Source organism: Crotalus tigris, unplaced genomic scaffold (genome assembly GCF_016545835.1).
Source record: "Crotalus tigris isolate CLP2741 ecotype Arizona unplaced genomic scaffold, ASM1654583v1 scf7180000017536.10889498, whole genome shotgun sequence".
NCBI lineage: Eukaryota > Metazoa > Chordata > Lepidosauria > Squamata > Viperidae > Crotalus > Crotalus tigris.
In genome coordinates, this window is record NW_024096460.1 from 4,430,507 (window position 1) to 4,445,850 (window position 15,344).

General features: G+C 37.2%; 1 protein-coding gene across 1 annotated transcript in view; it reads left to right on the forward strand.

The window, feature by feature from the left end:
* The first annotated feature begins 4,874 nt into the window (after window positions 1–4,874).
* The window catches only part of LOC120306119 (disintegrin and metalloproteinase domain-containing protein 9-like), a 36,136-nt gene continuing 25,666 nt past the window's right edge, over window positions 4,875–15,344 (forward strand). Inside the window, exons 1-6 of the mRNA XM_039338832.1 lie at window positions 4,875–5,170; window positions 6,620–6,717; window positions 8,462–8,538; window positions 10,208–10,286; window positions 12,857–12,933; window positions 14,676–14,877. Coding sequence (XP_039194766.1) covers window positions 5,098–5,170; window positions 6,620–6,717; window positions 8,462–8,538; window positions 10,208–10,286; window positions 12,857–12,933; window positions 14,676–14,877 — 606 coding nt within the window. The 5' untranslated portion in view covers window positions 4,875–5,097. The remainder of the gene's footprint in view (window positions 5,171–6,619; window positions 6,718–8,461; window positions 8,539–10,207; window positions 10,287–12,856; window positions 12,934–14,675; window positions 14,878–15,344) is intronic.

Consider the following 15,344-nt stretch of genomic DNA (forward strand, 5'->3'; position numbering starts at 1 on the left):
AGGAACGCGTTATTCATCGGACGTTTGTTTGGTGAGAGTTCCGCCCTCCCACAAAATTAACCATAGATAAGACTTTCTAATTTCCTGTCCTTATAGGAAGTTAGTTGATTAACCACGTGATAGCGGCGCGATTCGTTTGTCAGTATGACGGCTCGCCTGATTAGGGCGCTGTGGCTTTCTGAGGCGTTGCGCTTCTTGCAACTGTTCAATGAGATAATGGGAAGACTGGCTTTTGCTGTCCGCTGTAACTTAGCCGGAAGTGTCTTTGCATCCAGCCCCCCTTCGGCTATAGAAGCCAAAGAGGAAGCTCGCGGTTATTTTAAGGTTCTGAACGCAGAGCAAATAATGTATTTTTTTAAAGAAAATTTTCCTGACACTTCCTGTATTTGAGAGGAAAATAATTAAACTGCCCGGCATGGCTAAAAATGAAAAAATGCCGATAGTCCTTTCAGGCAATCCAAGTTTGCAGCAAACCTTGCCTGTAGGCAATGATTATAAAGCTGGGTCTTCCTTGTAATAAAATTGTAACGCGTGGTCTGTCCTGCTCTGTGTGTGTGTGTGTGGGTGTGTGAGAGAGAGAGAGAGAGAGAGAGAATATAAAGCAATGTTTTGCTTAACATGGCAAAATAGCAGGGTCCTCAACTTTGGCAACTTTAAGACTTGTGGACTTCAACTCCCAGAATTCCTCGGTCAGCTTTGCTGGCTGAGGAATTCAGGGAGTTGAAGTCCACAAGTCTTAAAGTTGCTAAGGTTAATGACCCGAGTTAGGGTTTGCCCAGTTAGGAATCATGAATTACAAACCACAATATGGCTTGGGCTGAAAACCTAGCAGAAATTTCTTTGCATAACTTGTGTACCCTTGGAAATTAAGAATGAAATCTATACTATAGATACTGAGCAGATAAGTAGCTTGCTGTTTATAATGGCTTTCAAAGGCTAAAGTGAATAGGAGTGGAGGGCATTCAGACTTTAAAAATTCTTACAAAATTTTGATTGCTGACACTGTCGTGCTGTACAACATTACAAAAAAATACAATAGAAGAAACATGGAATGTAGAAATAATTTAAATTGATTGAAAGTCATGCTTTCTTAAGCCAACTGAAGTTTTATAGAATAGGTTTTTTTGGAGTTTGTATGACACTTCATGTTAGTATGTTGGGCAAACCAATAATGACTCATTTAACTTAACCATTGTTAAGTGAACCACGAGTAAATAAGCAAGCCAGAAAACAAATGGAGAGAATAAAAAAAGAGCTAAACAAGGAGCTGCCAGAAGAATGAGTGGAATAAAGAATAAAGGGGCTGAGTTATCTGGGATAAAACTAAAATGAAGGAATGACACTGGAAGGAATATTTTAAAAATGTACTGGTAAAGTTTTTTTTGGTTCATGGACAAATATCAGTACTTCAGATCAGTTGATTATTTCTGGCATTGCAGCAAAAATATGGGTTGTTTAAATCCATTCAATGGCAATTGTGGAAGGGGGAGAGAATATGCAGATGCGTAAGAGTTAACCTAAAGCTGTCAGTCTAGAGAACAGGGTTGCAAGCCCAAGAAATTCAAGCTGAGTAACCAATCTAAAATGGGAAGGTTTTCTTCAGGTGAACTTCAAAAAGAAGACAGAAAAATCTAGATGTGCCTTCCCCCCTCCATCTCCTTTACATCTTCCATTCCCCAAGAAGAAAACATCTGTTTAGTCTGTTTCCTGCTTTCAGTCCCAATTGTGATTGTGAGTCAAGGACTACCTGCTGTATATACTATTAAATAAATAATATGTTTTGAATTGCACCTGCTTGTATAGTCTGTCATCTTTTGTAGTTTGTCAATATTCTCCATGAAAGATATTTCTCACATTTCATTCAACTCTCATGATTCATTAGACATATTTTTTAAAAAATGAAGGAAAGCTAATTTGGGCTATTCTATAGAAAATTGTAAAAGGAGCAAAAAGTTTATTCTGAAGATTAATTTCCTTTTATGGTGAACAAAAAGAACAGTTCTGTATTTTTGTTCCTGCTGAGGTTTTTTTTTTTTTTTGCAAACAACTAGTATCTGTGTGTGTCTCTATATGTCTGTAGGTATGCATACACACACACTTTTATAAACGTAACTATTGATTCATAGAATAACAGAGAAATAAAGGCAAACAATAACAAATAAATATAAATTAAAAGAGCAATGGAGAATATAGTAATAAAACACAGATCTAAAATAACGCATTTCTTCAATAACTAATTAAAAAGCGATATCTACCTGATGCCATATGGAGTATAATCTGATCTACAGAAATCTTAATCAAATATTGAAAAGGCCATTTGTTTCCTTATCTGATAGCAAACCCTAGAGGACAGCTTCAGAAGTACTTTAGAATTCAGTTGTGTGAATATGGCTAGTGATCCATTTTTAAAAAAAATCCTCTTAAAAAAGCCTCCTCAGACTTGACTGGGAAATTGACCAGCTCTCGATCCAATGCCCTGACATTAATTAATTAACTGCTCTTATCTTAATTTCAATATCTTCTAGATTAACTGGTCTATAAATTCACCATCTTTGGCTGATTGTGGTACCCAGAGTCATTGTACAAATGTGCAAACAGATAAAGAATTGTATTTATATAGCTAACCTAAAATAGAGGTTTTCTAGGTATTTCAAGTTAATTCAAGGCTGAAATAAAATAATACAAAATAACATCTGAATGGTCTTATCCAAGAATTCTTTCTCATATTTCAAATGGGAAATACTTAATTGCATAAATAATTGCCAGAAGACCACTTTTGTCTCAACAGGTTTGTAGTTGGTATATTGTGTTATAATAGGCACTCGGCTGGATCTAGGAACATTCTCCCCAATATATGAATATGATCTTTCAAGGAAATTCTGCTTTTTCAAAAATAGGATGAATTTTGCTTAGCTGGCAAATGAAAGTCATCTGCCGTTATTCACGTCTGAGTTTTCAGTTCCTTGGCCCTCATTTGCTCAGAAGCATGTTTCTTGCATTTAGATGAAAGAAACCAACTGCTCCATGCAGCTCTGTCAATCCTGAAGATAGGGGAAAACACAATAAACCATGGAGACCATGTAATCTATACTGAGCAAGAGCAAGAATTCCATGCTTACTTTCTGGAATCAATTATTCAATGAATGAAATAACTGTAATAGCATAAAGTATCTCTCAATCAAATTACTTAAGTTAAAAATGTGATGATACTGAAAGGTGCTGAGACTGTCATGCATAGATACTTTCTGCATTTACAAAAAAAACCCCTACTGAAATTAATCAAAGATTTCATGACAGCTTCCATTCCCAAAGCAGTTGTGTCTTATTATCACTTAGTGCAATTCCGTAGTTAATATGTCATCTATATTCAGGTTTCCACACCTTGAGGAAACATTGATACTACCTGCCCAGGGTTTTATAACATTTCATAAAAGAAATGGGGATTTCTGTCACTCTTTGGCAAATTGTTGGCTTACGTGAAATAGTTCACAGTACAATCTACACATTTATTTCACACCTATATAGTAGCAACATCTAGATAGGGATATCAGCAGATCAATGACTCAGACACCAAAGTAACTATATAATCCACAAACAAAGGTGTCAAAACTCTATTCAGGTAACAAAAGCAAGACGTGGTTCAGATCACAAGCTCCTTTTTGCTAATGTATAGCTTAAGGCTAAAGAAAGCAAAATCACAAGATCCACAAGTGAAAATTGCAGCAATATTTCACGAGATGGGTTAGATTTGACAGAATGCCTGGAGAAGTGGTAACCGAAATTTGTGACATCATTAAATACAAACAAACAAAACTGTCCCCAAATGCAGAAAACAAAAGGGGAACCAACTGTCTGGTTCAGAGTGGTGGAAGAAAGTTGGAAAGCTAAAGGCAACAGACACAGAGCCTTTTCTGTGATGGAACAGTTTGACCATTATCCACCACTGTTGGGGGAGTGTTTGTTTTGTTTTTGCATATATTACTTTGGACTCTTATCCATCTATTATTAGCAAAGCATCAGAGAAGAAAATGTAAGTAGTACGTTTAGAAGTGTAGGAAACTTTCAGGATTCCCTCCCTGGATGAACAATAGCAAAGCAACAGAATAACAGAGCTGGAAGGAGCCTAAGAGGTCTTCTAGTCTAACCCCTTGCTCAGGCAGGAAGCCATACCATTTCAGACAAATGGTTGTCCAATCTTTTCTTAAAAACTTCCAGTGTTGGTGCATCCACAACTTCTGGAAGCAAGTTATTCCACTGATTAACTGTTCTCATTGTTTCTCCTTAGTTCTAGGTTGCTCCTCTTCTTAGTTTCCATCCATTGCTTCTTGTCCTGCCTATATACTATAGATCTGTAAATTTCCAATTTCCAAAGTTTATTTTTAGGGGAAAAATGAATAAGGAAAAAGAACATGTAGAGGAAAGGGGGAAGGGCCACAGATCTCATCTTAACCGGTGATTTAAATGAGTGTTTTTCAAATTCAGTAACTTAAGCTGTGCGGCCTTGGCTGAAATTTCCCCAAGTTTAATATTGCGGAATTAGAGAAAGTCTGCTTCTAATCACAGTATGATTAAGCTACTTAATTCCGCTTTCTTCTGGGTCTGGAATTTGGTCTTTCGGTTTTTCAGGAAAGCTCCTCCCTTCCTCGAAGTTTCCAGCCTCTTGGGGTCTGAATGCACTACGGGGGACGCGCTCTCTTCATTGGCGTGTAAAGGAGATTTGTAAGATGCCATTACGGCTTGTTAGCTTGCCACCATCCCCTTCAGAAGCGACCCGGGCCTGCGACAGTCTAAAAACCACTCCTCTACAACTTCCTTTTGCGAAAACTCTCCCACCAACTTTACTTCCTCAAAATTTCCTCAGCTCGCTGCCGAGCTGCCTGTCAATCGCTGAGCGCGCACGTGGTCATGCTCAAAAAGCTGCGGAACGAGTTCATCAATACAAGGACCAGCGCTACCCCGGTCGTGGGGAGGGGTTAGTGAACTCCTCCCGCTTGTGCGCCTAAGGTTTCAGTGCTGGTTGTTTACCCGCAGTCGTCAGATGAACTCCGCCCGCCGGGCCGTTCCCACTTCGATCATCGAAGCTGGCAAGAGCGGATCATGTTAGCAGCCTGTTACCTGAACTTTTTCATCTTGGGACTCAGCGCCGTGGGAAATCTAAGCTTAGCCCTGGGCAAGTATTGGTCTTGATTGGCTTTCGGACTTCTTAAAGAAAGAGCGTGAAAGTGTCGGCTAAAACGGTCAAGCCCGAGTTATTGGGAAATGATCTTGAGGTTCCTTATATGGAAGGAAATGCTGTCGGTGACTCCGCTTCCCGGCAAAGGCGTTTTCAGTGAAAGAGAGTTGACTGGCAGTTGCGTTGTTCAAGGGGAGCTGTGCCCCGCGCATTTGGCGTTTCCTGATGAGCTTTCAGAATCGACATGGCCATAGACCTATGTCAAGGGAAAGGTTTAAAGGAGTTAAGGAAGGGAGAGCTCTCTGCCTCTTTGAAATATTAATTGCTGTCCTGGGTAGTTATGCTGAGGATGAAAAAAAAAAAAGTTGAGTCTGATGCTCCTGTGAAAGTCTATGCGTGAATAATCAAAATGAAATATGGTACTCAGTGTTTGAAAAGAGAGAGAAAGAGAGATTAATTATATGCAGGTTTCCCTAAACTGCTTTTTTCATTGGCTCACCTTATGCCATTTTTTTTTGTCCGCAACTCTAGGTGTCCAAGAAACTTCCCCTGGCTTTGCTGACTTAGTTTCTTTTAACTTTTCATGCTTACGCACAAAGTATAGAGGTAAAATAAATGGAAGTGTAGAAGATGAAGTTGATCTTCTAGGCCCAGATCTAGAAGCTTCTGCTGTCCAGCAAGAATTGCCTCCCCATCCTGCAAAGAAATCCTTGCTATTTCTAGGGAACTGATTGCCTCTTTCCGATATCAGTCCTACATCACTTTAGATATGCCTTTTAATAAAATTTGTTATTTCTGATTTGTGGATTTTCTTAATTACTATAAATCAGGGGTATCAAACTCAATTTCACTGAGGGCCGCATCAGCATTGCAGTTGCCCTTGGGGGGCCGGGTGGGTGCAGCCTACTGGGTGGGCGTGAATGGAGTGGGTGTGGCCTGCTGGGTGGGCATGGCCAGCTCTACATCGTTTGCGTCAAGGGTGCCTGTGGGGGCCTGGGCAGGAGTGGGACAGATCTGAGGGTCTCTGGCAGAAGGGGGTGGGACTGAGGCAAGCGCCAAGGCATGGTGCATTTCTTCATTCCTCACAAAGAGTGACACCTCCCCAGCATGCACCCAGGGGGTGGGGCCAACACGGCAGGGGCTGGTTCCTTGCTGTTTCTGGACAGCCTTGTGGAGCTAAGACTGAATGCGTTTCAGCATAGATGGCCACCACAAAATTGTACATTGGCTCCCGGCCAGCCAGGGGCAAGGCAGCGGGGGCCGTTGGCTCACTGTTTCTAGGATGGCTTTGCGGGCCACATGAAACCACTTCGCGGGCCGCATCTGCTATAAATATATTGATATAGTTGTTGTAAAATAAAAGTCTGGATTCTTTATAATTGTACTCAGTAAAAACGATGATGTTATTGGAAAATCTATACCAATTTAAAAACATTTCATTGGTAGGCGGACATACTCAACAGATCTCTATGCAATCCACATATGAGATTATAATTCCTAGAAGATTAACAGACAGGGAGAAGCGCTGGACACATTTTAACAAGGTTTGTTTCTGTTTAAGTTATTTTCATTCCTGTGATGCTCCTCAGATAATATTCTACAGTATTTAACGATATATACATAAATAGATAAGACAAGGATTGGTCAATCTATGCCCTCATTAAACAAAATTAGGAGGAATAATAGCAATATATTGATTTAGTTGCTATTGCCAAACAATTTAGAGTACTGCAAGCCAACGCTAGTATTAATACAAAAATCTTTTATCATGTCTTTTATTGTTTATCTATCAACATGGTGGTAGCCAGACACAACAATCCTATCGTTCAGTTTATAGGAGTCTAGTGCTGGATTTTCCAACATATATAAAGACTGGATGGTACAATTCTTCCATTAAAAGAAATAAACCCTTCCTTCCTTCCTTCCTTCCTTCCTTCCTTCCTTCCTTCCTTCCTTCCTTCCTTCCTTCCTTCCTTCCTTCCTTCCTTCCAGAAAAAAAATGCCTTTATGGAAGTTCTAGAATGGGTATAAATTAATCTCCTTGAGATTAGTAATTGGAAAACATTGGATCCTGCAGATCCTTTGGACCTCTCTAATGTCAGAGAGAACTAGCCTTGTACCCAAGAGGAAATGGAAGGAATCTGAACAAGCCAAGAGTCCATGGACCATGTCGACTGCAACAGTAGCATCATTGAGGGTGAAGATTTGTTCTCTGACCTAGTCTCATTGTTAGCATCATTGTTGCAGTCGAATCAAGAACAGTGGTGGTATAGTGGTTAGAAAGCAGTATTGCAGGCTAACTCTGCATTCAACTGCCAGGAGTTTGATCCTGACCGGTTCGAGGTTGACTCAGCCTTGCATCCTTCCGAGGTCGGCAAAATGAGGAGCCAGATTGTTGGGGGCAATAGGCTGACTCAGTAAACCACTTAGAGAGGGTTGTAAAGCTCTATTGTTATTGCAAAACATGCTGGGGAAAGGTGGCAGCATATTGTATTCACCATGTTAGTCCAGCAAGAAATCCAGCTACATTGTCAGAATGTAATTTACACTATGTAGATCTGCAACCTTGGAATAATGTGTCTGTACGTGTATTGCAGATTTATATTGGGGCTTTATAATTGTATACATATGTATATGTAACCTGAATAGGATTCACACCTCACCTGGCATCTGCTGGGATTCACTATATAAATGGGATATAACATCCTCCCTTCAGTGTGACTGTGGGGTCCCATGTCAAACGGTAGATCACATTGTGACTTAACTGTAAGCTAACGGCATATATCGGTCCAAATATTTGATTTTTTCCAGATAAACAATGCCTTTATCTAGAAAAATGGCCTAGACATTGGTATTTGAATACAGTTCCTTTTAACATTCATATTCTATTATGTTTTAATCTAAGTTAAATATTAATACATGTTGTAAGTCCATATATGTTATGCCATACCTAAATAAATTATATATATATATATATATATATATATATATATATATATATATATATATATATATATATATATATACATACACATATACACACACCTTACACATACACACACATACACACACATTTTGTTAGATGTGTCTAAGTTGCAGAAGATATATTAAAACATACAGTATGTTAAATGTCAAGCCGGAGTGAGCTGTCTGATTTGTTTTCTGGTTAGAAAGTAAGCATAACTATAGTAGCATAGGGGGGTTTTTTTGTAAGCAACAGCACCATTTCAAAGAATTGGTGAAGTACATGCTAAATGCTTTATCTCTCACTCTCTGATTATATTTCAGGAACACTTAGATGATCACATATCTTATTTGATACAAACTGGAAATGGAACACACATTCTGAAATTAAAGAAAAATAAGTATGTTGTATGAAGTTCTGAATCTTTTTCCATTTTATTTTAACTTTTTTTTTTTTGAGGGAATATGAAAACGTCATTAAAACCAGCAGTCTGAAAGGTAGAATACAATAGAAGAAACCCTTTAAAGAATGGCATTTGCTAGCGTAGAAGTCAGAGAGAAATATTCTATTGTGGATGAGACATTGGGAAAAACATTTGAGGATATTCTTTATTTTACAAGAAGTGAGGAGTTATGCTAGATTATGAGCTGAGATTAGATTACTGTAGATGCCCGAAGAGAGAAAATATTTTGGGTGTGGATCCTGTGTTTTATGAGTATATGTTATCAGAATGAAAAGTTTTGTAAAATGCAGATGGCTTTTGCAGATGAGAAACAGATGGGACTTATGGAATCCACAGTCTAGCTGAACTGGATTTAGTTCAGTGGAACATTAGGTCATACAGTGAAAATGATACAAGAAAGTAATGTCATTTCAGAACATTTAAGGACAAAACATAACAAACAAAAAACGGGAGGGGCACGTTAAAGCTAAACAACAAGCAGTACCCCATACGTAATGAGTAATAAATAAATAAAAAGGAAATAAGCAAAAGACCAAGAAACCTATATCTAAATCATAAAAACTTACTTTGAATCATATATCTATTGGAACATCTCCATTGCTCCATTTACATGAGAAACATAACTGGATCAATGGGATGATTAAATAAGATTTAGAAACAGCAAAATAGGTTAATTGAATTGGGTTAGTTTCCTTTCAGTAAGGAAATCTTACATGATTAGTGGATGACTTGAATAAGCAAGCCATAGGAGTAGCTTGTGAAAGATACTCAGGATATATAACAACTTGGCAATACCTACTGGGATGCTGCTTGCTCAAAATACTTGGCATTTTAAGATTATTGCACAATAACAATTGTATAATTAATTTTGGCACAAAGATATTGCAGGGCCTACATCTAGCACTGAGCTCCAAGGCACTGCATAGTTATTTCTTCTTTTCCACCTTGATTTTCACTTGAACCATAAATTATGAAAATAGTGATAGAAAAAGATCAAAATATTATAAATGCAGGATAATATTGGCTGGCTTTTAAATGATGAATAAAGCAGGGTAATTGCATAATAAAGGTGAGAACTCCTGGGGTCTGTGATTTAGGTAATGAAGGTGTTCCTTATTACTCCTATTGATCAGGGAAAGTCTTAAAATGATAGAAGGGTATCATAGTATAGAATTACATTCTGAGATCTACCACTGAGATCTTTGCTAAACTACATAGGATGCTTCTATTTCTTATATAATAATATAATATTATACAATATTATATAATAATAATAATAATAATAATAATAATAATAATTGTTCATTATTGTATTATTAATTCATTGCTTAATATTACATTTTAGCTTAACATTACTTTGCATAGTGGATTAACAGGATATGGCACTACCATTGCTGAAAATGATTAGATTTCCGTATTTAAAAATGCTTGAATGTTTACTTAATACATTTTTTTAAAAAAAAATCAAATTCAGCTTATATTTCATTAAAATATTGTGGATAAATTTAACTTTTACTTTGACCAGTGTATTAAAGTATTGCATTGTTATCATTCATTGATGAATAACCTGCATTTTAAAATACGATTGAATTGAAATTTGCTGCAGAAACCTTCTTGGGGAAAAATTCACAATATATACTTATAACCAAGAGGGCAAGCTGGAGAGTACTCCTGTGGAAACTCAGGTATGTTGTATCTGTGAAGAAGACAACTTTCTATTCTAGTTTTTATTATGAAAGGTGAAGGTGAAAGTTTCCCCTGTCCAGTTTTGTCTGAATCTAGGGGCAGTGGTCATCTCTATTTCTTAGCTGAGGGACCCAGCATTGTCCAAAGACACTTCTGTGGAAATGTGACCAGCATGAATAAATATACCAAGGTGCACAGAACACTGTTACCTAGTTCCACTGAAATGGTACCTATTTATCTACTCACATTTACATGCTTTCAAATTGCTAGATTGGTAGGAACTGGAATAAGTAACAAGAGCACACTCTGTCATACCGCATATGGGTCTTGAACCCAGGCTGCCAGCTTTCCAGCTGACTAGCTCAGCATTTTTAACTGCTGAGCCATCTATTTTGATAAATGGGAAGCATAAACAGTGATAGATATACCTTCTTGAGTTCCTGAAGGGAAGGTAAAAAAATAAATGAATAAATAAGGCTTTGGTTGTACAAAATCTTTTCTAATGGCCCTACTAGCTGGATATGGTGTGAGTTATATTCTAGCAAGTGTGAAACACGAGGAGAACATAATGTCATTCCATTCCCGAGAACCACTTTTCTGTGTCAGGGCTATTTTGTCACATTTGGTTCTTGGAATACACTGTATTTCCTCCTTTGCTATGATGATTAATAGTTTGGGAAGTTAAACAATATATCTTACGAAAGTATATTCTTTTACTAGCAGTATTTTTGACATACAACTAACAACCAATTTTATAAGAAACTTTACTACTCAGTCTGAATCTGCCTGGGAACCTGAGCTTCAGATATTTCTGAATGATGCTCTAGGATTCCCACAGAGAATAGCATGCCTAGAATATTCTTCCTATTGGGGGTGGGAGGGATAGACATCATGGATCCAAAAAATACTGTACAATTCACTTCCTTTGAGCACTGGGTCAACTCATTGCCATCAGTATCAAATGAGAGTTGAATAATTAACTTGGTAATTTGTTATCTGAGTTGATCTTTTTGCCAATAACTTTATCTGCTAATAAAAATGCTTTATGAAACCTAAAAGGCTGCCATTCTAAGGCATTAGTGCTCATAGAGGAGTGGATTTGAAGCTGAGAAAATTCCATTCCAAAAAGGAGTCCAGGATTAGATCTGAACTTCCAGCAAACCTTGCTAAAGTGTAGCTTCTCACTGTTTGGGCCAATTAAAACATTATGATTGTCTTGGCTGAATTGTATGCAAAACATAGTATCAAAGACTACTCACTTGTATTGAGTTCAGCTGTCCTGGAGCCCCCAAGGCCTTGGAGGTTTTGACTATTAAATTACTTAATGTACATTTTTCTGCAGAGATAACGCAAACTCTTTGATATTGCTTTTCTTCCAATGCAGGAAAGCTTTTAAAAAAAAATGGGGAAAAAACTATATCTAGAAAACAATCGATAGGTTCCTAATTCTATGGGAAAGGCTTCTGAAAATCAAAATTAGAATGCACACTGTTTTGTATTTTATAGAACAGTCCTATGCCCTCAGGTGTACTTAACTATAATAGCAGCAGTTTAGTGTTTATACATTACACTGAGCAAAAACCAGCAAATCACATCATACTACGCAAGCACACTACAGTATAAACGCCCTGTCACTTTATCTTTTATATAAAAATGATCCAGAGAACCATTATATCTTAATTGTTTCAAACCAGAACAAAAAATTATTTATAATGATCCATATGTTATAATACAAAATGTTTGTCTCATTTTCTATGAGACACAAAGGAAAGAATATGAGAAACCTCCATGGAGGTAAGTGTATCGTGGAGATTTATCTTCTTTCCTTTTAACACTTTCCCTTTCACATGTGTCATTGGTAGGAAAATAAAATGGCTGGGTTTAGGTACATGCACGGACCTCTCTTTTCAAGCGATGCTTGGCTGGAAGAGAAGCAGGAAACAAAAAGAACTCTGCAATGCTCCAGAGCAATCAACTTACTGTTGTGCTTCTGTTGGCTTTGACCATGCTATATATATTAATTTTAAGTAGCAAGATAAACATTAGTTGCATTAGAATCCATAGAATTCTGTAATAGATATCTTAGGAACTGAGTAAATGCGGATAGTTCCTTGGCTTACAACCATTCATTTAGCAACTGCTCAAAGTTACAATGGCACTGAAAAAAGTGGCTTACAACTAGTCCTCACTCTTATAACTATTGCAGCATGATTGAAATTTGGGCACTTGGCAACCAGCATGTATTTACGATGGTTTCAATGTCCTGGAGTTATGTGATCTCCATTTTTGACCTTCCCAGCTAGCTCCATCAAGCAGAATGAATGGGGGAAGATTTTCTTAACAACTGCATGATTCATTTAACAACTGCAGTGATTTACTTAACAACCATGGCAAAAAAGATCATAAAATTGGACACAACTCACTTAACAATTGCCTTGTTTAGTAACAGAAATTATTAAAGTCGTGGCTATAATTTGAGGGCTAACTGTATGGCATTCTTACTTCCATCAGATAATAAACTGCATTTACTATTTGCCTGAGAAAACTGCTGTTAATTATTTGGTTTCAGACCCACTGTTACTACCATGGAAATGTTGAAGGAGTTCCAGATTCTCTGCTTGCTCTCAGTACCTGTGATGGCCTTAGGTATAATCCTTCTTTTTCCTTTTATCAATAAATAGAGACAGATAGTTTTCAATGCAATAGAAGAATGGGAAGCCTAGAGCACTTTCATATTCTGTGTTAATTTGAAATCAACTCTGCAATCGATATTCCCACAAGTATAAGTTGTTTTGGAGAGTTTTGCTAAGGCATTTCTGACTGAGCTGTGGTATACTGTAGCTGAACCTACTGTGTTGTTTTGTATCTTGTTTCATCCAATCTATGCTTCTGAGCTTTCCGTCGAATAAGGGGAACTTATCCCCTCAGTAGTAGCCAAAACAAAATGTTTTGTCTGTCTCCATTCTTCCTTTAACACTGGAATGCAAAAGGAGATAACTAGATAACTAAGATGCCCACTCTCCTCTATTATTCTTTCATTTAATCATAGAATATTAGAGTTGGGAAAGCTCAGGATTGTCCCATTCCGCAATCATAGCAGATACAACAAAAGCTTCATTTTGCTATGCATGGAGTGTTTGGAGAATAAGGAAGTATTATGATAGTGGAATGTAGCAGTAGCTTAGAGTAGGCTGGTGATTTTTGCTTTTTTTCTCCCGGTATTTCAGTTCAGCAACCGTGAAAATAATCATGGATCATCTTTATATTACTTTTGAAAGTATGAAGAGTCCAGATGTATTAGAGCTATAATTCTTACGATCCCTGGTTTTAGTCATACTGATTGAAAGTTCTAGCATTGGGAGAAGGCCAGGTTGAAAAAGGCTGATAAGAGACAATACGTTGCTATTTTGAATATTGGGTGTAAATAAAAAGGGTGGTTATGGCCTTCCAGTATTTGCGGAAGAATAACTCCCAGTAGTCACAGCCAATAAGGCCAACGATGGAGGAGAATGAGAGTGTGTATTTCATGAATATTTGGAGAGCTAGAGGTTCCTATGCCTAGTTTATATTATTGGAATTTAGGAAAGTTATCTTCCAAAATATGAAAACTTCTAGACCAGTGGTTCTCAACCTGTGGGTCGGGACCCCATTTGGGGTCGAACGACCATTTCACGGGGGTTGCTAAACAAGGCTGTCCGCCATTTTTTCCCCCTTTTCTTTGGCCACACCCCTGGTACCCGGTGATGTATAAGTGGTTGGGGGTCACCACAACATGGGGAACTATATTATGGGGTCGCAGCATTAGAAAGGTTGAGAACCACTGTTCTAGACATTTGTGCCAAAACTGAATCTGATATTAATTCATCCTATACAGATAGTCCTCAACTTACAACAGTTTGTTTAGTGACTATTCGAAGTTACAACGGCACTGGAAAAAGTGACTTATGACAATTTTTCACACTTATGACCATTACAACATCTTCATGGTCATGTGATTTACATTCAGATGCTTGACAATTGGTTCATATTTATGATGGTTGCATTGTTCTGGGGTCATGTGACCATCTTTTGTGACCTTCTGACAAGCCAGATTCACTTAACAACCATGCTACTACTTTAACAACTGCAGTGATTCACTTAACAAAAGTTGTAAAATGGGATAAAACTCACTTAGCAAACTTCTAATTTAGCCACATAAATTCTGGGTTCAATTGTGGTTATAAATCGAGAACTACCTATATCTAAAGACATATCATTATATTTCCTCATTGAGAAAATAGCAGATTTGTACTGTCATATTGCTGTGTATTACATTGTGGTACTTATTTATGGTTATTTTTGTTAATATAGCTGGCCTTTAATCAAATAACTTTTCTTGTGCTTTTTAGGGGAATTCTCTATATTGGTGACAAACAATATGGCATGGAGCCAGTTAAAGAATCAAATAAATTTGAACACTTGCTTTATGTATTAGATAAATCTCATGAACCTTTTTCCTGTGGTGTACAAAGTGATGACCGGTATCATGAACATATTTTAAAATACACTAATGTATCACATAGTCTGTTCAGTAAGGACACTCTTCGAAGGGTAAATGTATTTTTATAGTGCTTTTCATGTATTGCATGCTTTAATCTACATATTCTAGATATTAGCCACAGCTCTTTTGCTTTTAACAAATTATTTATTTCACATCAATGACATTTTTCCTCATGTTATTTTTTTCTGAAATTAAATAATGCTTAGAAAATGGGGGTGGGGTGGGGGAACAAAAATAGAATAATAATTTTAAATTCTGTAACTTGAATTACTTCACCTAAAGTCAAATTCAAGTAATTTGGCTGAAAAAAGGGGGAAAATGTATTGTTGCTTCAGAGTTTGATCCCAAATCCAGTTTGAATTGAAATACTAAAAGCAAACAAGGAAGTTTGATTTGATTTGATTTTGAAAACAATTGTTTGACTGACCTAAATGAGATTGGTTATTTTCAGACCACAATAGTTCACATCATCAATTGGCTTCAAATGCCTGGTGTTAACTTTTTACTTAATTTTTGA